This window comes from Lotus japonicus, chromosome 3 (assembly GCF_012489685.1).
Source record: "Lotus japonicus ecotype B-129 chromosome 3, LjGifu_v1.2".
Lineage (NCBI taxonomy): Eukaryota > Viridiplantae > Streptophyta > Magnoliopsida > Fabales > Fabaceae > Lotus > Lotus japonicus.
This window is the reverse complement of record NC_080043.1, coordinates 8,932,822-8,960,813: the sequence shown is the minus strand read 5'-3', so window position 1 is coordinate 8,960,813 and position 27,992 is coordinate 8,932,822. Positions and strand designations below refer to the sequence as shown.

The 27,992-nt window shown below is 33.3% G+C and overlaps 3 protein-coding genes across 3 annotated transcripts; 2 read left to right on the top strand and 1 right to left on the bottom strand.

Annotated features, from left to right (window-relative positions):
* Nucleotides 1-943: 943 nt before the first annotated feature.
* On the top strand, nt 944-2,677 carry LOC130742880 (GDSL esterase/lipase At5g45910-like). Its single transcript, XM_057594981.1, has 5 exons — nt 944-1,178; nt 1,485-1,673; nt 1,770-1,915; nt 2,060-2,333; nt 2,436-2,677. The coding sequence occupies exons 1-5, from the start codon at nt 944-946 to the stop codon at nt 2,675-2,677; spliced, it is 1,086 nt and encodes a 361-aa protein (XP_057450964.1).
* A 15,004-nt stretch (nt 2,678-17,681) lies between these two features.
* Nucleotides 17,682-20,609, bottom strand: LOC130742883 (NAD(P)H dehydrogenase (quinone) FQR1-like). The gene is made up of 4 exons (XM_057594984.1): nt 20,455-20,609; nt 19,028-19,121; nt 18,341-18,603; nt 17,682-18,164 (listed from the first exon to the last, which is right to left on the bottom strand). Exons 1-4 carry the CDS (start codon nt 20,475-20,477, stop codon nt 17,933-17,935), a joined length of 612 nt encoding a protein of 203 aa, XP_057450967.1. The 5' UTR covers nt 20,478-20,609; the 3' UTR covers nt 17,682-17,932.
* Nucleotides 20,610-27,155: 6,546 nt separating this feature from the next.
* LOC130743548 (nuclear transcription factor Y subunit C-4-like) lies at nt 27,156-27,536 on the top strand. The gene has a single exon (XM_057595795.1). The coding sequence runs from the start codon at nt 27,156-27,158 to the stop codon at nt 27,534-27,536; it is 381 nt and encodes a 126-aa protein (XP_057451778.1).
* Nucleotides 27,537-27,992: the final 456 nt, after the last annotated feature.

The window sequence follows — 27,992 nt, the reverse complement described above, 5'->3', positions numbered from 1 at the left end:
TTGAGTTTCTGGTGTTTAAAACGTGATTGCTCCCGGTATGGTCGTACTGAATGCTTATGTATCTCCTCATTTATTTTTCTCACCAACCCAATTGCTTAGAATGAAGTTTCATGTGTTGTAAACATCATACGAAAATTTCTTATATAGGAGGAATCCATCGGTGAACGAACACGGTGTACCAATTCTACTGTGACAGATCTGATCTGAAGTATTCCAACGTTGTAGAGTTGTAACTATTACTATTGCAGTGTTAAGATGCCACTCTTCAAGAAAAACACAAAAATTAGGTAAAAATGATTTTGAACAACAAAAGTTCACCTAAATTATAAAAATAATTGAAATGAAGGAAAACTAAATAAAACCTATGATAAAAGATAAAACACTACGAGAATCACCCTAAAAAGGCCAAAAATACACTATATTGAGTCTCATAAGGCTAGATAGGTTGAATTTCTTGCTTTTCTTCTCAATTCTTTAAATTTTTGTTTGATTTTTTTGTTTAGGGACTTTTGTGGATTATAGGATTGGCTTGGCTTGATGTTGTTTAGCTTGTCGCTTTGTTTTTTTCATGTTTGCCTTTTGTTCTGTCTTGAGCTTTTTCTCAACCTTCTTTTATTAAAATATATTTCATTCGATTTTTTTTATCTAAATAGAGGAGCTACGTTACCACAACAATAACTATACCAAAAAAATGACAAAATATTATTTGGAGCAACAAATCCTTATTGAAGGATTCTCCTATGTTGGAAAATAATAGTTAAACACATAATATGCCAACTATATGAGAACAAAAATAGATAAACCACTTCAAAATTAGAATACACTTGTATAACAAGACAACAAGTGGTTAATTGTTGTGACAATATATAAAGCTGATAAATTTCAATGCCAAACACAAATCCTAAAACATTTCTTTAAACCTTTTCTATCTCACAGGAACATCATGAAGATTATGAATCTCTTTAGCATCACATGCACCTGTTTTTTCCTTGGAAGTGTTGTTTCTAATGGAAACCCTCTCCCGTATGAGGCTATCTTTAACTTTGGTGACTCTATAAGTGACACTGGAAATGCAGCATCAATGGGTAAATTACCTGATGATAGTCCTTATGGATCAACATACTTTAAACACCCATCCGGACGCTTGTCGAATGGCCGATTGATCATAGATTTTATAGGTACTTTGAAAACTTTATTTTTTCTTTCAAAATAGCTTAAATAAAATTTCCTAGGATAAAATGAAGAAAAAATGAGAGAAACTTTAGCTACAATATAATTACTAATATTTTTATATTATTATAGGGCATTCATGTGTTTATTGGTCATTTGATGTTAATTTAGAATATACAAATATAAATTTTACTCACTAATAAAAGTTGTGTTAACATAATATTTTTAAAAGCATTTATCATGAGTTACTCAGACTGAGCAATCGTACTTTTTTAATTTAAAAATATGCTCACATGTAGTCATTTTAATTGTAGCCGAGGCATATGGGCTGCCATTTTTGCCGGCCTATCTAAATCTCACCAAAGACCAAGACATCAAGAAAGGTGTAAATTTTGCTTTTGCGGGTGCAACTGCGCTCCCCGGAGTATCTATGGATAAATCGTTGAGCGTTCAATTCGGCTGGTTTAAGAAATTGAAATCATCCCTCTGTAAGAGTAAAGAAGGTAAGTTTTACCAGAACTCCGTGAAATTCTTATTTGTCAAATACATGAAATTTTATGTATTCAATAATAACTCATGTGTGCTTTATTTTATGACAGAGTGCAATAGCTACTTCAAAAAATCATTATTTCTAGTGGGAGAGATTGGCGGGAATGATGTGATTGCGCTCCTCTCACATAAAAATATCTCAAAACTTCGAGAAATAGTTCCCTCAATTGTTGAAACGATTACAAATATCACAACTGTATGTAATATTAAACTAAAGTACTCAAAAGTCATTTCAATTTTACTAATCAACCTTTAATCATAAATATGATTGACATGACCATGATCATTCATATAGGTAACAAGAATATCATTTCATTCTTTGTTTTTCTCTATTTTATAGGAATTAATAGAAGAGGGAGCCGTCGAGCTAGCTTTGCCAGGGAACTTCCCCATAGGGTGTAATGCTGGCGTTTTGACAATCGTTAATATTACTAACAAAGACGATTATGATCAGTTTGGGTGCTCTATTGCTTACAATGCTTTCATTGAGTACTTTAATGGACAACTCAAACAAGCGATAGAGACATTAAGAAAGAAGTATCCTTATGCGAAGATAATGTATTTGGACTACTACAATAGTGCCAAACGTTTATTTCAAGCACCTCAACAATTTGGTGTGTTGTGCTTTTATTTTCTTTTACTAGAATATGACAACAAGTACATGTTATTAATGATTTACTCTGATTTATTCATGTCAAACTCATGTAATCTTGCAGGTCTTACTACTGATAGGAATGTGGCTTTGAAAGCATGTTGTGGAGGAGGAGGACCATATAATGTTAATTTCAATGTAGGTTGTGGATCTCCTAACTCAACAATTTGCTCTGACGTTTCAAAACGTATAAATTGGGATGGAGCCCACTTTACAGAAGCGGCTTATAAACAGTTGGCAAAGGGGCTTGTTGAAGGACCTTTTGTATGCCCGCCTCTTAAAACACCTATCGCCAAGATATCTTAGTTTGCTGGCAAAACCACTAATGAATGCTTTCTCATGATGACTTCATAACAAGATTAGGCTCCGGTGTATGAGAAGAAGTCTAAACAATTGCTTGTTGTTTAAAACACAACAAAAAGAAGATGAAGTATTTGTGTTCATATGAGTGTTAAGTAAAATGTTAATTTTCCTTCACTCTAGAAATGTTCTTGGTGTAATTTGAATTCCATCTCTAAAATATTATTTTTACTGAATTTGTTATGTAGAAATATATGTTAAGTAAAATAAAAGAACTAATAACTTCAATATACTATCATTAAATAACACTCTTCTTTCTTTTGAAGAACGTAAGAACTTATTATGTATCTTTAATGAATTATCATTTTTATATTTTTTTATATCAATTACGGTGGAAATGGATCATATGATGTCGGAATTCACCTTAAACAGATATGATCTATTTTTCAAATTTAAAAATAAGTCCAGCCTTTTTAAAAGGTTTGTATTTTTTATCAAGTCTAACTTGTTCATAATAATTAAGTAATAAAATAAGTACATAAATATATTTTATATGCTATCAATTATTCCAAAAGCAACAATAAATAATTTGTGTAGATTTACTTTTTTTTTACTGTAAGAGTAAGAGTAAGTATTCTAAATTTTACTTTATTTAAAAACTTAGTATAGATGATCTAAATTATAAATCTAACCATTGGATTGGAAGATTAGATTTTTCCATATATCAAATATATTCAATTTTATTTTTCTTTTGGGGCCTTGCCCTATGCCATGTAACCAATATATTATATATATATATTCAATTTCATATGAACTAAGATTTTTCTAAATATCATAGACATTATCATAAAGTTCATAATTGTTGTTGGATACAAAATGTATATAACCTAAAATCATAAATATGATTGACATGACCATGATCATTCATATAGGTAACAAGAATATCATTTCATTCTTTGTTTTTCTCTATTTTATAGGAATTAATAGAAGAGGGAGCCGTCGAGCTAGCTTTGCCAGGGAACTTCCCCATAGGGTGTAATGCTGGCGTTTTGACAATCGTTAATATTACTAACAAAGACGATTATGATCAGTTTGGGTGCTCTATTGCTTACAATGCTTTCATTGAGTACTTTAATGGACAACTCAAACAAGCGATAGAGACATTAAGAAAGAAGTATCCTTATGCGAAGATAATGTATTTGGACTACTACAATAGTGCCAAACGTTTATTTCAAGCACCTCAACAATTTGGTGTGTTGTGCTTTTATTTTCTTTTACTAGAATATGACAACAAGTACATGTTATTAATGATTTACTCTGATTTATTCATGTCAAACTCATGTAATCTTGCAGGTCTTACTACTGATAGGAATGTGGCTTTGAAAGCATGTTGTGGAGGAGGAGGACCATATAATGTTAATTTCAATGTAGGTTGTGGATCTCCTAACTCAACAATTTGCTCTGACGTTTCAAAACGTATAAATTGGGATGGAGCCCACTTTACAGAAGCGGCTTATAAACAGTTGGCAAAGGGGCTTGTTGAAGGACCTTTTGTATGCCCGCCTCTTAAAACACCTATCGCCAAGATATCTTAGTTTGCTGGCAAAACTACTAATGAATGCTTTCTCATGATGACTTCATAACAAGATTAGGCTCCGGTGTATGAGAAGAAGTCTAAACAATTGCTTGTTGTTTAAAACACAACAAAAAGAAGATGAAGTATTTGTGTTCATATGAGTGTTAAGTAAAATGTTAATTTTCCTTCACTCTAGAAATGTTCTTGGTGTAATTTGAATTCCATCTCTAAAATATTATTTTTACTGAATTTGTTATGTAGAAATATATGTTAAGTAAAATAAAAGAACTAATAACTTCAATATACTATCATTAAATAACACTCTTCTTTCTTTTGAAGAACGTAAGAACTTATTATGTATCTTTAATGAATTATCATTTTTATATTTTTTTATATCAATTACGGTGGAAATGGATCATATGATGTCGGAATTCACCTTAAACAGATATGATCTATTTTTCAAATTTAAAAATAAGTCCAGCCTTTTTAAAAGGTTTGTATTTTTTATCAAGTCTAACTTGTTCATAATAATTAAGTAATAAAATAAGTACATAAATATATTTTATATGCTATCAATTATTCCAAAAGCAACAATAAATAATTTGTGTAGATTTACTTTTTTTTTTACTGTAAGAGTAAGAGTAAGTATTCTAAATTTTACTTTATTTAAAAACTTAGTATAGATGATCTAAATTATAAATCTAACCATTGGATTGGAAGATTAGATTTTTCCATATATCAAATATATTCAATTTTATTTTTCTTTTGGGGCCTTGCCCTATGCCATGTAACCAATATATTATATATATATATTCAATTTCATATGAACTAAGATTTTTCTAAATATCATAGACATTATCATAAAGTTCATAATTGTTGTTGGATACAAAATGTATATAACCTAAAATCATAGTTAAAGAAGAATTATGGTTATTTAGTGGAGAAGATTGTAATATGTTTGAGTTTAATATCATATGGACACTAGAAATTAAACCCGTGTGTTGCACGAGTTCGTTTTTAATTTGTATTTTTTAATTGTAATATTTAAATTTGCAGAAAGGTAAGAAAGCTATTATTTAGAAGAATATTTAGAATATATGTATAATTAAATATAATTGAGTTATGATATTCTCACACTTTCTTTCTCTAATAAGGGAAAAAAGGATCAAACAGGTAGATTTTTTTTCCTGCTTCATCGGAAGAAAATATAGGTAGATTTCTATTGAGATTGAAAAGAGAGTAGTTTTTTTTTATATAAAAGAAATTTAATTACTTAATTAGATTAGTATTGAAATGAACGTGGTAGTCTACTATTTTTTTTTCTAATATTGATTTAGTCGTTGCAATGATGTTATCAGTTGTGCTAATTTTTTTTTATCAAGATTGATGTGGTTGTTTACCATTGCTGGTGGCATAGAAGTTCTCTTAAAATCACTTTCACGAACATAAAAATAGATTCTATCTAACTGCAGGATGGACGTCATTTGTTCCCTTTGAATGATTAAGTTGCTATTTTTTTCCATAATATGACAATATTGAGGAGTGAAAGATTCCTATTTCTTATCAAGAATATAGTGAGTACTACATTTTACACTTATCTTTCTAATGCAGTATATAAATTTATGTGGCTCACACTTTGTTACTGATTTGTGTCATATAAATATAGAAATGATGATATATTTGTATGATTTCAATTGAATGGGAAGAATTGTTTAGTAAATTACCATATATGTGAAACTCACATTTTTATTTTCCAATCATTTGCAACAGGGATATATCACTAAGTAATGTGTGTTTTTTGTTGTTGTTGATGATCTTTCTCCTGTAATAAAGAAATAAGAATGAGTAATTTAAAAAAGCAATTTTGAAATTAACTAAAATAATTAAAAATGACATACTTGTTGAAGTAGTTAGAGACAATTGTCATTTTTTTCTCACCAGCAGCTGAAGTCTAAGAAATATGAATAATTTGAGTTTGTGAGTGATTTCACTGGTTTGTTTATATAGAGATATAATAGATGCATGGTTCAATACAATACATTTCATTTTTTATTTATTTAATGTAGATAGTTGAATAACCTTCTGACATTAACAATTTTATTCAGTTTTTGACACTGGTATTGCCATCATGCTACTATTTTTAATTTAATGTTAGTTTTTCTTCGGAGTTACTATGTTAAGGAATTCTAAGAGTTTGTGAGTTTAAGAAAAATAGACATATATTCGTGTAGAAAATTGGACAGCAAACTAAGACCATTGCATATCAAGATTAATTTTGGCGGAAGTATGCTTTATTGTTAATAGTTTTTTGGGTTAAAAACTATAATCGTCCCTGAACTTTGAGCGAGTTTTGAAAACCGTCCCTCGCCGGAAAATTATCTGAAAACCGTCCTCATACTTTTAAAAACAAATTTGACCCGTCCCTCCGGCCACCATAGGTCCGGCCGGAGCTTACGTGGCCGTCCACGTCATTAATGAGAGTCCGACGTGTATTTTTTTTAAAATAATAAATATTTCTAAAAAAAACATCATCATTTATTTCAAAATAAACATCTTCATCCTGAATTTTAAAATAAAAAAACTTCTTCATCATCTTCCATTGAAACTTTGTGACTGTAGATTCCATGGCAAAATAAGAATAAGCTTCAGGGAATTTTCAATGGCAAAATAAGATTCCATGGCAAAATAAAAATAAGAATAAGCTTCAATTGCTGGGCATACCAAAAATCCTGACGAAAGTATTCAAGGAATACAATAATAGTTAATATGTCTTTATCATTATGTTAGGCGTTGGCACCATATTTGTGCAAAACTTCAAACACGCAGAGCCCAGAAATTTAAGCAAATCTGATAACAATCAAGTCTTAAACAACTTGAAGAAACAAATTCAGAAATCATCATCTTCTTCATTATTATCTTTAACATCCAGAACCCACCACAAACCCTAAAACCCAGAGCCCAGGAAAGAATACACAGGCTCCAAAATTGAACCACCACTGCAACATATTCAACATCGAACCCAGAACCACCACCCACAAAACCCAAAACCCAAATCGAAACTCAGAAAGCGCAAATTGAAACACATCAAGCCCAGAAAACCCGAGAAGAAGAAGAAGAAGAAGAAGAAGAAGAAGAAGAAGAAGAAGAAGAAGAAGAAGAAGGTAGTCTCCCACCGTCGTTGTTCAGATCTGAAACGAAACTCGGCAGCTCCTCCACTGTTGTTCACATCTGAAGTCAAATCTCCCTTTTTCTCTTCAAACCCAGCCAAATCCCCCTCTTTTAGGGATGGCAGAGAAGCCCGAACCCATGGGCACCCGACCCGACCCGACCCGATTTCTTGGGTGAAAACCCGAGTTAAATGGGTTCGGGTTCGGGTTCGGGTTTTACCCGATCACTTTCGGGTTCGGGTTTGGGTTTGGCCAAACCCGCACCCGAACCCTACCCGAACCCGGATCTGTATAAGTGAAACCTAAGTATTCTGCTTGTGCAGTACAATATATGCAGCATCTTGCATATTAATTTAACAGTAACATGGCAATTACAATGTTACATTACATAATATAGCTCTCTTCACAGTCTTTTTCAGGTCGGGTTTCCGAGTTCAACTGTTTGTTTGAGGTTGTGTGCGGGTGTGGGTACGGGTCGGGTGAACCCGAAACCCAATGGGTTCGGGTGTGGGTTTAAGTTCACCACCCATTTCGGGTTCGGGTGCGGGTGCGGGTGTGGGTTTTTGATTTCGGGTTTGGGTTTGGGTTTGGCAAAACCCGCACCCTACCCGACCCATTGCCATCCCTACCCTCTTTCTCTTCAAACCCAGCAAAACCCCCTTCTTTCTAGGTCGCGTTTTGAGGTTTGTTGATGGTTGGAGGTGGAGGCGCGGTTTGGGCTAGGGTTGGGGGTGGCGGTGCGGTGTGGTTGCGGCGGCGGCGCTATGTGGTTGCGACGGTGGTGCGATGTGTTAGGGTTGGGGGTGGTGGCGTGTTTTGGGATGTTGGAGGAAATGAAGACATGAAGAAGATGATGATATTGTTGTTAGATGAAATGAGATGAAGATGAAGAAATAAGAAAGAACATAAACGATAAAGGAGAGAGATGATAATGAAGATATGAAGAAACTAGGTTTAAGGTTAATTTGGGAATTTAGAGTTAATTTAGGATAAATGAGGTAATTCAGATAATTAGGAAATATTTATTATTTTAAAAAAATACACGTCGGACTCTCATTAATGACGTGGACGGCCACGTAAGCTCCGGCCGGACCTATGGTGACCGGAGGGACGGGTCAAATTTGTTTTTAAAAGTCTGAGGACGGTTTTCAGATAATTTTCCGGCGAAGGACGGTTTTCAAAACTCGCTCAAAGTTCAGGGACGGTTATAGTTTTTAACCCTAGTTTTTTTTTTTGGACTAAATTGATATTAGTTTAAAATTAACATTAAATTTGATTTTAATTTAAGGTACTGTGCTAAAACCATTTGCAGATATAACTTTGTGGTATGTTACACTTTTGGCATGGATGTTACTCTTTTGCTTATACATTTGATATTTATTAAGTTTAAAACTGAAATCATTAGTGCACAAGTTTCCACTACCCGTTCATTCACTCACTAAGCTATCTCATTAAAACACCAATTTTTTTACTAATGTATGTAGGTTCTCACGTGTATTTGTATTTAATACTTAGCAGTGGCGGAACTAGAAATTTTGGGAAGCTTGGGCAAATTTTAAAACCATAAATTCACACACCACAATATATAAATAGTTATAAACCTTAAAAAAGACTCGTCATTTTACCAACAAAAATATATCTACTTGTCACATGATCGGCATCTGTCGTAGCAGTATAGTTGTATGAGCACCTAATTGAAGATACAACCTAGGAAATTGCAATAGGTTTTAAATTGCGGTTGCGATTGCGGTACCTGTGATGTTGTTACGACCATTGCGGCGTGGATTTTTTAAACAAAAATCACAATTGATATAATAAAAATCTAAAATCTATAATAATTGTTTTTTTCATTTCTTTTGCAGTATTTGGTCAACTTTTATTAACTTTTATAACTTTACATATCTACCATAGTTTTATAATTTTTTTCTCCATTCCCTCCCCCAATTTTACAGCTTGGTCCTTGTCTATGCAATTTTGACACGATGAGAGTACTAGAAGTCTAGAACCGGTTCAAAAAAAAGAGTACTAGAACCATCTATTATGAGTAGTTGGCTTCCAATTTGACTACTCCAATGAATTAATTATTTGCTAAAAGAATACAAAATAAAACAATTTCCCATCAAACCCAGTTTCATTTCATCACACTATCAAAAACCCAAAACCCAGATTTATTTCACTTTCATACTTTCCGATCATCCTCCTGACATCCCACCTCACCAAGTCAATTTGCCCTTCTTCCTAAACCACCGTTCACAAGACCATCTGCTACTGGCTTACATAACAGTTAGTTCTCTGATGTAGAAACAGAGAAATGAAACTACAGAGATGCAGAACGGAAGGGTTGATTCTTCACTCACCCTCACAACCCACCGCTCCCCCTTTTGGCCTTCTTCACTCACCCTCACCCACAGGCCACACCGCCACAACCCTCTTCAGTCTTCACTCACCCACCGCCGGCGGCCGCTCCCCCTGCTTCACTCACCCTCACCCACATACAGCGGCGCATGGAAATTAGTCCCTTAATTTTGGCATACCCTTCAAATTTTGCCCTTTCTCTCCTTTTCTTTTTGACCCAAAAGTACACCTAGTCCAAAGAAAAAAAACATTTTTTTTGGCGAGCCTGGGCAAAGGCCCAGGCAAGCCAGGCGGTAAATCCGCCCCTAATACTTAGCTCAATTGAACTTTACTAATATATATAGATAGAATATATGAAAGTTGGTAGTGTTGTTGGATTGAATGTGTAACTTATGTAAACGTTGAGCTTTTAAAGCCAGACAAGACCAACTAATCCGACCACTTTTATAAGGATTCTTGAGTTTTGTAAACATCTTATTCATAATAAGTATGATTCATGATAATCTTAATATTTATCCACGTTACCCAATTCTTACATTACGTGGTCTCTCACGTCGTAACATATAGCACCCGTCGTGACAAAATTAACTAGAATGGAACTGTAAGAACTAAAAAGTAGAGTTTTGGATAATATGCTAACGTACTCATCGCAATATGATCAAATCTCAAATCCAATGTCATTCTTGAGGATATTTAAGAGACTTTAACTATCACTAATCTTAATACTATATAAAGCTCATCCACCAAAGTGAGTCATAATGCTTTCTAATTTCCACATGTCATGTTTTTATTGGGTGTTTTCATTGAATTTCCACATGTCTATTTCTCATTAGTCCAAATCATTAATTTTTGATTGGTCGACATTAATTACAACATTAAACAATAATTAAGTAAATACAAAAATCAAACAATTCTAAATTTGGTCGACAATAATTGGCCAGTAAACATTTCTTTTGATTGTTTGACTATTTCAAGCATTGAATGTCGATTACATTTTAAAAAAAAATTAATTTACGTTGCAATTAGGCCAAACATGAAACTTGATTTCTTTTGAGACAATTAAGCCAAACTTGATTTACGTTGTAATTGAACGGTTTTTTAAAAGCCCAAAATTTTCACACAGCCTCCTAGCTCAATCTTAATAATATAAGTTGTTTCAATTCCAGCCTGTTTTCAAATGGAATCTGTTAATTACATTAATTTTTTTTTTGTTAATAGGAAAATTAATTACATTAATTTGATACCATTGGTTTGACTTTTTTATTTCTGTAATTAGTATAAACTGCAGAATCCCGTGCAATTAGTTTTTATTAATCTCTGACTTTTTTATTTGCGCAATTGGTATAAATTTGATTGCTCCTGAAACGTGTTAATGGTTTACTTTCAAATAATTTCCAAATATGTGGCCATACTCTTTAAACCATACACGAAGAAGAGTATATAGTTATCTCTAAATTTGGAATTTCACGTTTTTTACGAAATCAATGTTTTGGTTTTTTGAAAAAAATTAAATTTTTCATTTTAAAAAATCCTGCCTTTCTCAAGCTATATAAATCCACATGCTCTTAACATTTCAAACACAATAAAAATACCTTGACCTTCTCTTCATTATATTTGTTTTGATCATGGAGATGCAGAACTTTGTTGTTCTACATCATATGGGCAAGGTTTATTCTCTACCTGATTGTTTAATGAAATGGTGTCATATATTTTATATTGTCTACGATATCATTAAAGTTTTCGTTTAATTTTGCAGGACTTTGATTTGATTAGTGAATATGACGCGATGATGCTTAAACTTCAGACTGCTGGGACATGATACACTGTTGATCCTCTAGGAAAAAGCTTAGCGTTGAAGTATGAAGTTCATGATGGTTTTGCTGCAATAACCGATTGAATTCTCTCAATTTATATCTTTCTTTATTAACAATTTAATTTTTCCATTCAATCTTGAATTATCTATTTTCGGTTTCCAGTAACTACATTGTTGTCCTTATTTGCACGTATCCTTTCATCTTCCAAGTATTGAATTCTCTCAATTTATATCTTTCTTTATTAACAATTTAATTTTTCCATTCAATCTTGAATTATCTATTTTCGGTTTCTAGTAACTACATTGTTGTCCTTATTTGCACGTATCCTTTCATCTTCCAAGTAATGTTTTTTGGAATGCCTAATTTTTATATATATATATATATATATATATATATATATATATATATATATATATAATAAAGAAAAGGAAAGCACCATTGGTGCTAGAAAAAAGATACAAGAAAACAGGGGAAAATAAAAAGCACTAAAAAGGAGTAATGCGAGCTGCTAGAGGCAGTATATATGTCATGCTCTTGACAGATCCACTAAACTAGAGAAGCCAAAGCAAGAATGCAGAGAACCTTCTCTATCAGACCAAGTGACCAACAATAACAGATAAAATGATCCCACCCTTCACTCCTCCAAATGAAAGCCACGCCTTCTTACTTTACAACAATAAGATTTGAGACAGAACCAATCTGTCCAGAGCAATTGTCCCAGCCTTTCCTTAGATAATTCAGTTGATGCAGGGGGTACAGTCCAGTGAACAAAGCTACCAGGTTGTTCCCACCCCCAAGCACATTCTCGGGTTTGCATACCAATCATATGAGGAGCAGCTAAATCCCTTTCTTTTGTAAAGAAGAATAAAAATAAGTAGGGCATCTTTGGTCTACAACCTCTTCAAGTGACACTTTGAAAGAAGAAAAGGCTAAAAACTCTAATTTCTTAGATCCATTTCTTCACCTGAATCGGCTAACATCTTTGTTGTTTCAATAAAGTAATACCACCAACAATGCAAATCAAACCATTTAATTGACAAAGTGTTGCAGATGAGCGCCTAATTAAGTTATATCTTGCTCCAGCCCGTGTTGATTGAAAAATCTATCCTCAATTTTTAATTTTTCAAATACAAGCATTTTTCACTCCCACAATTCCTCACTTTCTTCTTATCTCAATTTTCTATTTTTCTTTTTGAAAATAATTTTTTATTGTTTTAATTAACTTTCATTCAACGTGTTTTCATTAGGATTGTTTCTCTCATTCAATTCATTTCACCCTAAATTTCACACCATACAAATCCTCTATTCAACATTAAGAAGTGATATTTAATACTCCCTCCGTTCCTATATATAAGTCACAAATAACTAATTCTCTTAGATTAAGAAAAGTAGTTACTAGTAATAAATTTGCAAAAAAAATGATTTACTTTCCTAGATTACCCTTATTTACTTTCCTATGGTTTTCTCTTTCCAAGTTAATACTTCTAAAGTTTATCATCTCTTTCATATTAAATATGAGAGTGAACTTGGAAAAAATTATTTAATGGTTCCTAGATATTAGAAAATGACTTATATTTTGTAACAATTTTTTTTCAAAAAATGTGACTTATAATAGGGAACGGAGGGAGTAATATTTTTCAATAAGGTAATTAGAGTTATAAAATAATTTTTATTTTAGAATATACAAGACCCATTGATTCTATTATTATTTTATTGTTTTACGTTCTTAATTAATATATTTTCTTCAGGTAATCATGCTTAATTATAACACTATAATGATCAATTTAATTAAAATAATTAGGATATGAAATTTGATTCCATTCCATTTTAAATGTTAAATTTTTTTTTATCCTTTAGCCACTAGTCTCCAAAATGTTAATTATAACAATGAGAATTCTTTGAAAAATGAAACCAACAAAACTTGTAATATTAGTGTTTTAAAAATATTTTTTCTGTGACTATAATATTTCAATTTTTTTCGAAAGCAAAAAGTTTATTGAATTCATAAAGAGTCGAGATATAAACCCTCTCGACAAAGGATAAGTACAAACCCAACAAAGAAAGCCATACGAATTACAACCCTACGACAACAATTTTTAAGAGGGAAAATATTTATTATTAACTCTTAATATTTAAATTAAATATACTAACTCTTAAAGAAACACATTTTAACCGTTGAAAAAAAAGATTTTAAACCATGGGTATATCGAATATTATAACTAGAAATGTCTTAAAATCTTTCTTTCAATATGTATTTGAATATTATACATAAAAAAGTTTTCAATTATTAAATTATATTCAAATTTGTTTATCTTCCTCCTGTAACCAAAAAAATATTCAAATTTGTTTTATTTGTTTCCACCAATAACAATGTTTTGACTAATTACTTTTTTCACAATGATTTATACTTGAAACGTATTTCCACCCACCTTAATTCTTCCTAAAACCATGCCAATTTTAATTGAATTAATTTATTTAAATCATTCCTTATTTCTTCCTTAAATCATTCTACGTTCTATATAATAGTTGGTTTCTTCGTTTCTTCTACAATCTTTATCAAACATTGTATCTGTGTCTTCTCTAAACTCTACCTTGTGTTACAATGTCTAAGCAATTTACTCTTCTATATGAAATTAAGCCTAGGAAGCTGGACTGGAGAGTCAGAGCTAGAGTTATCAGGAAGTGGAACGGTTTAGATTTCAATGACTGAGGACCAAAGTTACAACCACTGAGATGATACTACTTGATGAGAAGGTATCTTTCGTTAAGTTTATATAGTGTATATAATATTTTTTCTAAATAGTTATAAATTAATCAAGTTATTATCTTATACGTAGTGCGGGACAATGCATGCTACGATTAGAAGGGATCTCATGCAAAGGTTTGATGCACATATATCAGAAGACGATGTGTACATCATAGATAATATTTTGGAGGCTAATTCTGATGGTCAGTTCAAGGTCTCCATGAATAAGTATTGTAACAAGTTCAATGCTATAAAATATTTGTTCAAATATATCAACAAAGGTGCAGTCCGACCAATGCTTGAAATTTCAAATAAGAACAACGATGCTCAAGCGAAAGAGTCAGTGGACGAGGTAAAACAATATTATGATTGTCGTTATCTTTCTCCGCGTGAGGCAGCTTGGAGGATATTTGGCTTTACCATACACAAACGATGACCGTCGGTGCAAAAATTAAATTTTCATCTCCCAAATAAATATTTGATATATATTATAATGATGATGAAGACGTTGGAGATGTTCTTGAAAAGAGGTACAAAATCTACAATGTTTATGGCTTGGTTTGCAGCTAATGAAAAATACCGGAACGGGTAGAATCTAACATATACTGATTTTTGCAATAGATTTGTTAATCATAAAAAAGATAGAATCTGGAAACCAAGAAAGAGAGGTTTTAAAATTGGCAGACTACAATATATCCCTCCAGGCATCAGAGAGGTATATACATGAGAATAACATTTGATACTTTTAAAGAAGCATGCGATAAATTGGGGTTGCTAACATATAACAAAGAATATAGATGCAATTAAAGAAGTCCCTGATTTAGTTTCCGGAGAACAAATCAAGAAACTCTTTGTAAGAATGTTAATGATGAATTCAATCCCAAAACCTAAAGATGTTTGGGACGCATGCTGGCTTCTCTTATCAAAAGATATTCTACATTATAAAAGAAAAACATTTCATGATCCAAGTATGTAGGTTTTCAAGTTATATTATTAAGATTTGAAATTTTTCTATAATAATATAATTATTGCTTGAATTTAATTTAATTGAAATCCAAAACTTTAGAAAATCATGTTGCGCAATATAAGTATACAAAGCGTGTGAACAAATTTAGTTATATTTGATACAGTTAAAAATCATTAATTAATCTTCCTTCTCGACTGCAGGACTACGAATCGTAGATGCTGATTTAAAAAATTTATGTATCATTGAAATTGATAAGTTACTCCAAAGAAATGTTAGGTTATTAAATGATTACTCATCTTTGCCAACTCCAGAATATGATGAAGTCCTGCAATTTCACAATAGATTTAATGCCGATGAACTAAACTATGACAAAGATGCATTAAAGGTGCAATATGAAGAGTTGCTTAGTATGCTTACACCTGAGCAAAAGTATGTATATGAGAGGGTTGTCACATATGTGTTGTCAAACTCATGAGGCATATACTTATTATATGGCGATGGTGGAACCGAAAAGACCTTTGTCTGAAACACTTTATCCGCATCACTTAGAACCAGATGATCAATTCTGCTTAATTTTGCTTCTAATGACATAACATCATTACTCTTTCCTGAAGGCAGAACAACTCCATATAAATTTTGCATTCCACTAGATGCTACAAAGACCTCAACATGTAATATAAAGCAGAGAAGTTTATGAGCAAAGCTTCTGCTTGAGTCAAACCTTATTATATGAGATGAAGCTCCAATGTTGAAAAATTATTATTTCGAAGCTCTAGACATTACACTCCGAGATTTAATGAGGTTGAAAAATGAATACAGTGTACATAAACCTTTTAGAGGAAAAATAGTAATACTTGGAGGTGGTTTTAGACAAATCCTACATATTACTACAGGAAGCAGATAGGAAATTGTGTAAACTCTTCCTCATTGTGAAAGCATTGCAAAGTTATAAAATTGTCTAAGAACATGCGGCTAACCGTAGCTGGGAAGACCGATGAAGCAAAAGAAATCAAAGAGTTTGCAGATTGGATTCTTAAAATTGAGAATGACGATCATCTTGATTCCGGAGCAGGAGAGTATGATGTTCAAATCCCGCCAAATCTACTCATCTCAATTAGTCCTAACCTATTAATGGAATTGATTAAATATACATACCCTGACTTTCCGCATAAATGAAAGACTCGCAATTCTTTCAAGATAGAGAAATATTAGTCCTACACTAGAGGCTGTTGAAATGATAAACACTTACATGCTTGACATGATAGCTACACCAGAACATGTATATCCGAGCTCCAACTCTGCCTTGCGATCTGATGAGAATTCTGAAATCCGAGGTGAGTGGGTTACCACAGAATTTTTGAACGACACTAAAAGTTCAGAATGCCTAACCACAAACTATTATTGAAAGTTGATACTTTAATCATGCTTTCGAGACATATAGATTAAGCAATGAAACTAAGTTAATTGTGGATGAACTTGGTGAGCGTTTTATTGGTGCAATTGTTATCACAGGAACAAATGCTAATGACAAAGTGCACATTTCAAGAATGAACTTGGTTCCTTCTGATTCCAAATTTCCAATTAAATTTAGAAGAAGACAATTTCAGTATGCTTTGCGATGATCATAAACAAAAGTCAAGGACAAACACTATTTCAGGTTGGACTCTTCCTTCCGAGGCATGTCTTCATTCATGATTAGTTATATGTATCTCTTTCTAGAGTACGCTCAAGAAATGGTCTTAAACTTTGTATGCTGGATGAGGCGGGCAAACAACATACCAGTACCATAAATGTAGTGTTTAAGGAAGTTTATGGAAATGTTTGATGTATACAACACAACTTCATTTATTTATCTCATTTTTTCTTCATATATTATTACACAGTTGACTTATACACGATTGAATTATTTATAATTTAAAAATTACATATACATGAAAACTAATTTATTTATTAAAAAATTTTAACATAAAATTCTGTGCAACGCACGGGTTATTGCAATAGTATAATCCATATCGACAACACATATAATGAAAGATTAGAAGGTTTGTAATGTTTGGTAATGCGTATTATTGTCCTTTTCAAATTATAAAATAAGCACTACGATTGCTCCAAAGTGATCAAGTAAAACACACCACCTTTCGGTACCGTTTCAGTACTATATGATTAACACGGAAAGGCCTGATAAGATTTAAATCACATACAACTTTCATTTTAATTTTTCTCCATTTATACCATTTTAATTTTCTGATACCTTAGCATGAACAAATTTAGCTATTGTGGACATACATGAAATTAATTTCTTCAAACATGCAATCTTCATTTATATGCAACAGAATAGTAGAGATGAATTTAAATCCAAACAGGTCGCTGCAGAAATACAAACAATGGGAACAAGAGTTTGCTCAGCCTAACTCAAGAGGATAAGACAAACCAAACTTTCATCATTTATCGAATTGCAACAACCACTGCATCCTATAACACGCATATAATGCATTTTTGTTTTTTAAAATATTAAAAAATAAACTTGCAGGACAGGAAAATATAGCTCAATATTGTGGAAAGCTAAAAATGGGTAATGGGTTTTAAGCAATAGTTTGGTATCGTTTAATGGTGTGTTCTATATGATGATCACAACATCATGCAGGAGCTTGCTTGAGCTTCTTTGTGATGAAGGCAATGTACTTCCCTTGGTGGAATGCTTGCTTCAACTCAAGCTCAGTTGGCTGTCTGGAGCCATCACCAGCATAAGTTCCAGCACCATATGGACTTCCACCTTTCACTTCCTCCATCTCGAACATGCGATTGAATGTGTAACCGATTGGAGCAAATAGCATTCCATGATGAACCAGCTGAGTGATAGCAGTAAGCCTGTGATGGATTCCAAAAGTTGCAATGGCATTAACATTTGGTACTGGAGTAAGAAACCCAACACTAAGATAATGATTGTGATGGATTCCAAAAGTTTCATAGCATTAATGTTTTGATTCACCTTGGTATTCAAGTAAGAAACCAAACACTCAGGAGTCTCAGATAAAGGTTCTTACGCTGTAGTCTCTTGTCCACCTCCTTGAGAACCAGTGCTGTAGAAGATTCCAGCAGGCTTGCCTGCAAGCTCTTGTTTTTTCCATAAACCTCCGGTCGAATCAAAAAAAGCTTTAAACTGAGCAGCCATCATTCCAAATCTTGTCGGGAAGCCAAAAACAAAGCCATCAGCCTCAGGGAGTTCATTGGGGGTAATGATCGGCACATCAGTCTTGGGTGGTGCCATCATCTTACCAAGCACCTCATCTGACAGTGTCTCAGGTACCTGTTCACGGTTCAATAAGATAAGCAAGGAAGCTCTGTGCTCTAAATAATGTAGTTGTTCTTATCACATCTCAAATTTAGCAAGAGTTAATATGGGAAGTAAAATCTTACTCCAAAATTACACAATATACCGAAATTAATCACACAACATTTTTTTGTAAACCACATGCAAGATATCCTGCTGTTAGATAGCACCTATATGGGTAGATTTGATAGAACATTGAGGCCATAAAAATGACATGAAGTAGTAGAAGTTTCTGAAAGTTCATGGGCAACAGAATACAGTCACAATGAAGGATCTTAACCAACAGAATGTTACAGCTAAAATGAACTGAAAACCAAGTATTCAGTATTCACTATGCTCTATGGGGAATTAAGCCTTAGAATGCATAGAGAAATGAAAATTTTGAAACATTAATACATGCCTGCCATAGTTTCGCCTCAACATCTTTTATAGAAGCAGCCCCTTTCCTTATTTCTTCTGCTAGTTTTTCCACATGCCCATACATGGAGTAGTACCTGTCAAAGAAATCAACAAAATGAAAGGATAATTGAGAAAAAATCTAAAGGACAATGAGAAAAGATAGAGGAAATGCAGATTAACAAAAACAAAAGGCAAGTAGCAGAAAACATAAGACTATAATTTATTAGTAGAGTTATATAGAAACAAGAGTCCATATGAATTTTCCTTTTTTGTAATGATAGCAATATTTTCAAATCATCTTTGACAAATTCAGGACAAGTCAATCTCTGAGCACCCAATTTCTAAGTTACTTGATAAATTTCATATATTACTATCTAAGATTGCAAATTTTGATCAAAAAGAAAATAGATGAATCATCTCTACTTTTCCCTGTAAAAAACATATCCCACTTTTGTAACTTTGCTCGTGAACTAGGAATTATGTCAACTTAAAAACTAACTGCAATTTAGGTTACTAATCATCATTGTCCAAATTGCAACTCATACAAACAATAGGAACTTATGACATGAATTGCACTCATGCCTGAAATCCTAAAAATAATAACAAGGAAGGCGACTAAGAAATTAACAAATATATCTAAGAAAGAAAATTAAGCCTAAACAAAATTACAAAATCATATAGCTGAATCAAAACATAGGATCACAAGTTCATCCATCAGAGCCAGTACATCATGCCAAAGCCTCTGTTAGAACAGAGCCAAAAATAATCATGCTGGAGAGAAATATTAGAAAAGCATGATGCAATATCAATAAGAAATTAGTTATGAACCTCTATTTAAAAAGATCATCAAATCAATATACTGAACAATTGGACTTCTAAGACTGCAATTGGACTTCTATAGTACTATACTGAACAATTTCATGTTCCAAGAAAACCGTTTTTCCTAACTGTTGAGTATTGCAAGAGAATGAGTGAGTTATCATCAAAATAAGCTATATCTATTGGCAACAGAAAATACAGTGCTTCAATCATTGCAATTCATGTAGTAAAAGAATATTCACTCCTTCAGTGCAGATTACTTGACGAAATTTGATACACACGCTAGATCTCCAATGAATGTTGATTCTGAATTTCTGATTGAACTGTTTAGCATACGATGATTCTGATTACTACTAAGCAAAATGCCAAAATCGATACAACACACGCAAGATCTCCAACGAATGTTGAAAAATGCTTCAAGAACTGAAGAAAACTGAGTAAATTAAACAACATCACATCGTGATCGGCATGAATTGCAAACAACAGCACCAGAAAATGAAAATGACAGCACAAAACCAGAGATTAACGAAGAATATCAACAAAGATTGAAGGAAATTGATGAAGAACACAGCATTACAGAAAAGAAGAAGAAGTTTGGGGAAAACGTACACAATGTAAACCTTGACCGCCATTGATGAAGTCTTGGAAGGTCTCTGTTGCGAGTTCAACTGTGATTCGCTGTTACGCAAACGAAGCACTGGTGAAGTTGACGACGATAGTGAAATGGAGAGGGAGCACTTGCTATTTATAGACAATCCTCTACACGTTTATTGTTTACAGTGTGTACAGTGTGTAATAAATAATAATTATTTAATTTATTAGTAGTATTAATTAGTGGGTAATGTATCTTAGATGAAACGACACCGTTGCAAGCCACATGATTAATGATGATAGGATTGTGTCACGCTCTTCATCATCATCATCATGGTCAAATATTTTGGAAATTTTATTACTACGTCATTACTCATTAAATAATTGCTAAGCCCGAGGCTTTTCTATGGATCCATAGGTGAATTGATAGGGTTACATGAAACGGGAGAGACTATTTGGACCATCCCATTTACTATTCACACCACCCCTTTAAGTGTGAAAATACATTTATACCCCCAAATATTTAAAAAAAAACTACTTCAATTTACAAACAAAAAAAAAACTAATCTCACCATCTCCTTCTCTCATTCTCACGCTAGTCTTCTCCCAATTGAAAAAAAAACCCTAGCCTCCATCTCACCGTAGCCTCCCACCACCATACTCATTGTATCACGAAGGAGAAGAAAGAAAGAGGAAGAAGGAAAAGGACGAAGGAGCAAAGGAACAAGAAAGGAGGAAGAAGAAGAAAGAAACCGTAATTTAAATTACAGTAACTTCCGCTATGATATATTCATATCATAGCGGAAGTTACCGCTACCTTGATAGCGGACGTTACAGCTATTTTGATTGCGGAAGTTACCGCTACTAAGATAGCGGAAGCTACCGCTATTAAGATAGCGGAAGTTACCGCTACTAAGATAGCGGTAGCAATAAAACGTCCGCAGTTTAAATGGCGGAACGAACCAGAACCCACATATTCTACCCAGATTTACGCGAAAAAACCGTAAAAATCCCAAAATCTCACATATTTTGAGCTTCTATTCTTCTCTTGATCTCATCCACTTATCTTCTACACTGATTTGGAGCTTCAAATACCTCTAAGGTGTGTGATGTGTTTAGAAGATGAAATAGGGATGGGGGAAGATGAGATTGGAAGAGGAAGAAGGAAGAAGAAGGTGATGTTGGGAGAGTATTTTTTTTTTTTACTACTTTGTATATTTTCTATGTTGGGGTTATTTTTGGGATTAAAAAAAATGGATGGTGTGGATAGTAAAGGGGGATGGTACGAATAGTCTTGGCCTACATGAAATAGGAGTCTATGCTTATTTTATGAAAAAGTAATTTTATTTTTTAAAAAAAATATTGGATTTCATTTCTATGGTACTCCTATAAAGAATCACTTTTCAGAAACTCAATTTAATTTCTCTTAAAATAAAAAAACTCAAACATATTTAAGCTGTTTTAAAATTATTTCTCCATTCATTTTTAAAACCAAGAAATGTAATGCTTAATTTTGAATTATGTTAAAAAAAATTCTCGGTCAATCAATACAATTTTAAATAATATGTGCATAATCAATTAATAAAATAAAATAAAAGTAGTTTGTGTTCTGTTTTTATACAAAAATAGTTTTCCCATATAATAATTATAATTTGCTTGGTTGACAGTGAAAAAAAAACTTACAATCTCTATAACTTTTTCTCTCATGAACAAAATGATTTTTCTTGAAAATTAAGTGAACTCAAACTTCCCTTTAAGATGTGTTTTGAATTTCTAAAAAAAGATGTATTTTGAATGAATGTTAACAAAACTAGCTAGGAGAGGGTCATCAAGTATAAATGTTAAGAGGGATAAACTATTTAATGGAGTTAATGATGGAACTCGTTTTAGGGATAAACCAATGAGTGATGTGGGACAAGGCAACAGAGGAAAGCTAGGGTTGGTGAGATCAAAGCCGTTGAGTCATATTGCTTGTCTATTGCATGGCATGATCGTGAGTTGTTTCACTATAACTAGGGTCCATGAAGAGTGTGATTAGTGATCAAAATGATGGAAATTGGAAGTGTATTAAGGAATTGCAGCAATTGCTGAATATGGATGATGGCGTTTGACTTATATTATTTGGCATCGACAAAAGGAATTACATGACGTATCACGCGCTCTATGCTGACCAAAATCTATGAAAGTCACACAAAGTTATAGGTGCGCCAGTGGCTTCAAACTTTATAGTTGATCATGGGTACGTAGTGCATCAATACATTATCAAAAGGTATAAAACGAATAATCTTATCTTCACACCTCTCTTTGAGATGGAGAGAGGTGGAAGGAGGAGAGATAGAAAGAAAAGGAAAAATAAGAGAGAGAAAGTATGAGATGTGATAGATGATAAGAGGAGAGAGATAAAAATAAAAAGAGGTGGAAATTGAGTGTTTAAAAAATGAGGTGTGTATATATCATTATTGGTATGTGTTGTTGCAAGATATATGGCTATATTTAAGAAAAACCTTGAGAGTTGCCAATACACACAATTCTATTCATTCATCGTGATTCATTTATTTCTAAATATCAACACATTTCTCTACCTAACCATGTGATGGGATGTATGATATCCTCTGGTTTTCAAACCTTCATTTGAGTTAAATTTTTTAAAAGTAAGAAAGCAATATTAAAATTGCTTTATTAGTACAAGATGACCTATTTTTCTAGGGAAGTTGAGAATTCAGCTTGTTTTCTTCGTCGGCGTGTGCTTGGAATAGCTTGGTGAGCAAGGTGAAGCTGCTCGGCCACATTAGGCTAGTATTCATAGAAGATAATCTGATGCTCAAGTCAATAACAGAGTTGTAAGAGAACTTAAGAGTTTAATTAGTAAAATTGAAAGATTGTAAGAATGGATTTTTTTGATAAGCCAAATGTTGTTAAATTGGAAGCGCGAGGGGTACTTTAACCCAATACAAAAAGTGTAGTTAAAAACAGAATACATTGTGCTTATAGCTGAAAAGAGTGATTAATAACAGATAGACTAGTTTGTTAAGTAAATGAACGATCACACTTGTGTTTATAAATAAGTTTGGGATTAGTTGTCATTACATATGCATTCATTGGAAGCTTTAGTGAAGAGCCCCTGAGCGAAAGGTTAATCTTAGTCCTCCTCGCTCGTATGTTATAATTCAGGTCGTCGTGCGTCGCTCGACCATTAGCTAGGATGGGTTGTTACTCTGCTAAGTCATCCACTCAACCCTTATAACATTTGCTTAGTTGTAGTCTTTTGTGTCGATTATAAGATGTTGTCAAGCCTTTTAACATTTTGGACCAATCGGAATAATAGAGGAACTGCATCTCTCAACCTTTAATCTCCACAATCATTTGCCAAATAACGTTAAATTCAAATGCTTTGGAATTTTCACACCTAACCCCACCTTCTTTTAAATCTTTTCACTCTTTTTTTTACAAATGTACTTTCATGCCACCTTATAGTGACGAAGTGTGGGAAGAGAAGTTTTCCGTCACAAAAAATATTTCGTTGCTAAATCTTTTGTGACGGACAAATTTCCTCTCATATTTCTGGCGCTAATTCATTACCTATTATTCACTGACAGTTCAAACGTCGTCCCAAAGACAATTCCTCCCAGAAATTACAGATTAGATACCTACCCAATAAACAGGACAGAACCTCTTTCAAAGACCAAATGAATACCAACCATAAACTCCGTAGAGAGTCTAATTAACATGTTACTTTATATTTGTCTTCAGGATATGGAGCAAGGTCTCCAAAATTCGTTGAACGCCATCATGCTGTTACCCAGGCGAAACCCTCTGAGCTTACCTAACGTCATGTTATATATCTTGATTTTTTTTACATGAATGAACCTATGAAAAATGTACTTTAGCCTATGTGTAACATGATGAGTCTATGCTTTTCACGTACACTAAAAAATGTCCAAGAGAAACATAGGGTCGCATGGTAAGTAAGTCTTGCCTGTGTGAGTATAAAGGAGTAAGGAGCCAATCTTTCCTTCACAGTTCACAATCCCACATAATTGAGAAGACCATAAGAGAAGATGGATGTCCCTTTCCATTCCTTAAATATTCAGAAACCGAGCATGGCATCATTATTATTGGGATATATTATTATGATGATGATGCCCTTGCTTCATAATTTCCTAAGAGTAGCCACGCAAAATGTTCACAAGCCATTTGCACAAAGATAAAATTTGGCTTTTGCTTCACGGATTCGATGTCTGCACTCTGCACCAATTATGTTCAAACTTGGTTGCTTTTTTATAAAGCTTATGTCCCATTTCCCCAATCTCTTTCATTCCTTGATCTTCCCCATCTTACTGCAACCGTCGGTTTGTTAGAATACAATGAATGTCATGGACTAGGAACAATTGAAGAAAGATACATAAATATTATCAAATGAGCGGAGGGCAAATGAAATGTTGAAAACACTTGGGAGAATTATGAAGAAATGATACTTGAGTTAATGCAAATGAGTAATTAGAATCATAATTTTTAAAAGCTTAAATATGCTCAGGGTCCCTGAGATTGTAAAGGGAATCATATTAAGTCCCTGAAAATTTTTTCTTTGAAATGTAATCCCTGAAATATTTTTTTTAATCAAATTAAGTCATTTTGCTCAATTTTGACTAGTCAACAGTCCAGTGGCAAGCCTAATCAGCTGAGGATGGTCATGTGGACTTTTTCACATCAATTTTAGTCCCTGCAAATTTTTTAAATTATATTTCAATCCCTCTTCTTCCATCGCTATCTTCTTCCTCTTCCACCACCATCTACTTCCTATTCCGCCTTCATCTTCTTTCTTCTTCATGATGAAATTCTTGTTCCTTTAAGCTTCTCCTCAAGGCACCTCTTCTTCTCCTCATTTCCTCTTTTTTTCCCATTTTTTCAACAATGTCAGTGGTTTGAATTTTCTAGGTAGCCAGCTAAATGGGTTCATTTTTTTTCAAACATGAATGTTTGGATTGTTATGTGAATATGAAGGGGAGCAGATTGTAGATGATATCTTTGATGCACCAAAAATGAAAATGTTGAAGAAAAAATGGATCTTCGATCTTGGCATCAACTTGGACAATACTTGTTTACCCGCGCTCTACCATAACTTGTGTTGTCCAAAAGTTTCATTTTTTTCCTCTTCCTTTTAGATACAATATTCCAATTTCTGCACCTATGTATTTGACTTTCAAGTGAGTTTTTGAATGTTGGCGTCGATGCAAAATGTTAAAATAAAGTTTTACATTACTTATAATTAGCATCGGTCAGGACCACCCTAATTAGCGTCGGCTTACTAGCCATTAACGTCGCTTACCATCGGACATGATGTCACCAACGCTAATTAGCAACAACTTTGGCACCAGTCATGATGTTAGCATGATTTGACTAGTGCTGAAACATGGGCCGATTAAATTGGTTGGATCTATTTCAAATTAGCGTCGGTCACATGTAGAATTAGCGTCGGTCATTTTCGACGCTAATGGGCGGTGAGGGACACTAATGGTTTGTTAGCCAACGCTAATTAGTGTCGGTCTAGCAACTACCTCCAAGTCGGCTAAGCATACTAGTGAGCACAAATTAGTGTCAGCATCAAGATCACGCTAACGCTAAATTTTGAAGCTAAAACAAGCGCTTCTTGTAATGAAAGTATTCATTGAGCCACACACATGTGTATATACAAGTTCAACAGCTGCGTGACTATCTATGCTCCTTCACACAAAATTTCTGTAAATTTCCGCATGCCTTAAGAGACATATGGAATCACTCTTTTTTTGGTATGCTTGAAAGAGTTTGGGGAGAGGGGTAGGTGGTGAGTCATACCACTTTTTGAAATCTCATATTTGAAATATGATTTTTTTTATCTTACTTTTCTGTTTTATCTCTCTACCATTATGCTAGTTATTTATATTTATATTTTTAGAATAAAATTGTTATTTGAACAAATCAATCTTCTATGTCCCCGTAGGATAGCTCAAGTGGTAGGAGTGGGGGACATATGGGTTGGGTAGGGGGAGGTTCAGGGATCAATTCCTAACGTGTGCAATTTATCTTTCCAATGTATCAAAAAAAATCAATCTTCTCTCTTTTCACTATTTCTATTCAACCAAACGAGAGTAGAGAGATTTCACATATTTTTTCTGTTCTATATCTTTCATACCAATTAACTTGTAAAATAATTTTAAAAATTGAAAAATTAAATCAACTATAAATTATCAATGGACCCAGCCAGACAAACATCAATAACACTAGAGGGACTAAACATACAACATTACAACCAAGTGTTATTAAAAAAACCTCTCCTTTCAAATTGCCAAATATTGGAAAAGAATGCTTGTCATCATTGATAATAATTTGTCATGAAAATTAAAATGTGAATCAGTCACATATCTCTTTACTTCACAGTTCCTAATGTTTCTTGACCAAAACAACAAATTAGTAAATACAATAATAGTTTTCAGTCAAAGAGCCTAATTAAGAATACAAAGTCTCCAACTTGTTTATTCAAAGAATTTCAATTAGCCGGCATAAGCAGGCTTGGCCGGCCACGTTAAGTGAGTGAAAGCTTCAACTGTCGGCTATGGCATGCTCTAGATTTGCTATATATAACACTGAAGCTCACACTGATATACAGCAACTCATAGTATTTCAGAAACATCTATAACAGCTGAATTTAGTTAACAAAGGAACAGAGAAAACAGAAAAACAAAATGAGGCAAGCTGGTGCATATTCAGGTTTGTTGTGTGGTGGCATTTCAGGAAGAACAGGTCCTCATTCTCTTCCTTTGGCGAGGATCAAGAAGATTATGAAGAAGTCTGGGGAGGATGTTAAGATGATATCAGGGGAGTCTCCTATTATTTTTTCCAAAGCTTGTGAGATCTTCATTGAGGAGCTTACAAGAAGGTCATGGATCATGGCCATGCAAGGCAAAAGGAGAACTTTGCATAAAGATGATGTGGCCTCAGCTGTAATTGCCACTGATGTCTTCGACTTTTTGATCACTTTGGTTTCTGATTCTTCTGCTGGAAGTCCTTCAGATGATAGTGCTGCAAGTGACACCACCACCACGCAAATGGAAACTAGTTTGTAATTGTAATATAGATTGGAAATGATTTTTGAATGCCTTACAATGTCGACATTCAATTGATATGTCCGGTTTTAGCAGTCAAAAACTGTCTATGATGTATGAAGTTAAAAATATTGCTACTTGGAACTAATACCCGGAATTTATTTTCAAAAATTGCATTCTGGGATTTAGTTCTTGGATTGTAATTTTAAGATATACATTCCGAATTTTAGTTCTGGTAGCTATTTTGTGGCAATGTACATTACTTACTGTCAAAAACAGTCAGAAAACCCGTATGTTCATTGAATTTTGATCTCGCCAGGGTTCAAATATCTAGATTGAATATATATATATATAGGCATATAGCTAACTAGCAATAGTGTTCTGATATCTTAATGCACTGAAGTGTTCTGTTGTTGTTAGTTGAAGAGTTCCATGTTCTTTGATTCAACATAATGCCCAAAGGAAAGCCCCGCTCAA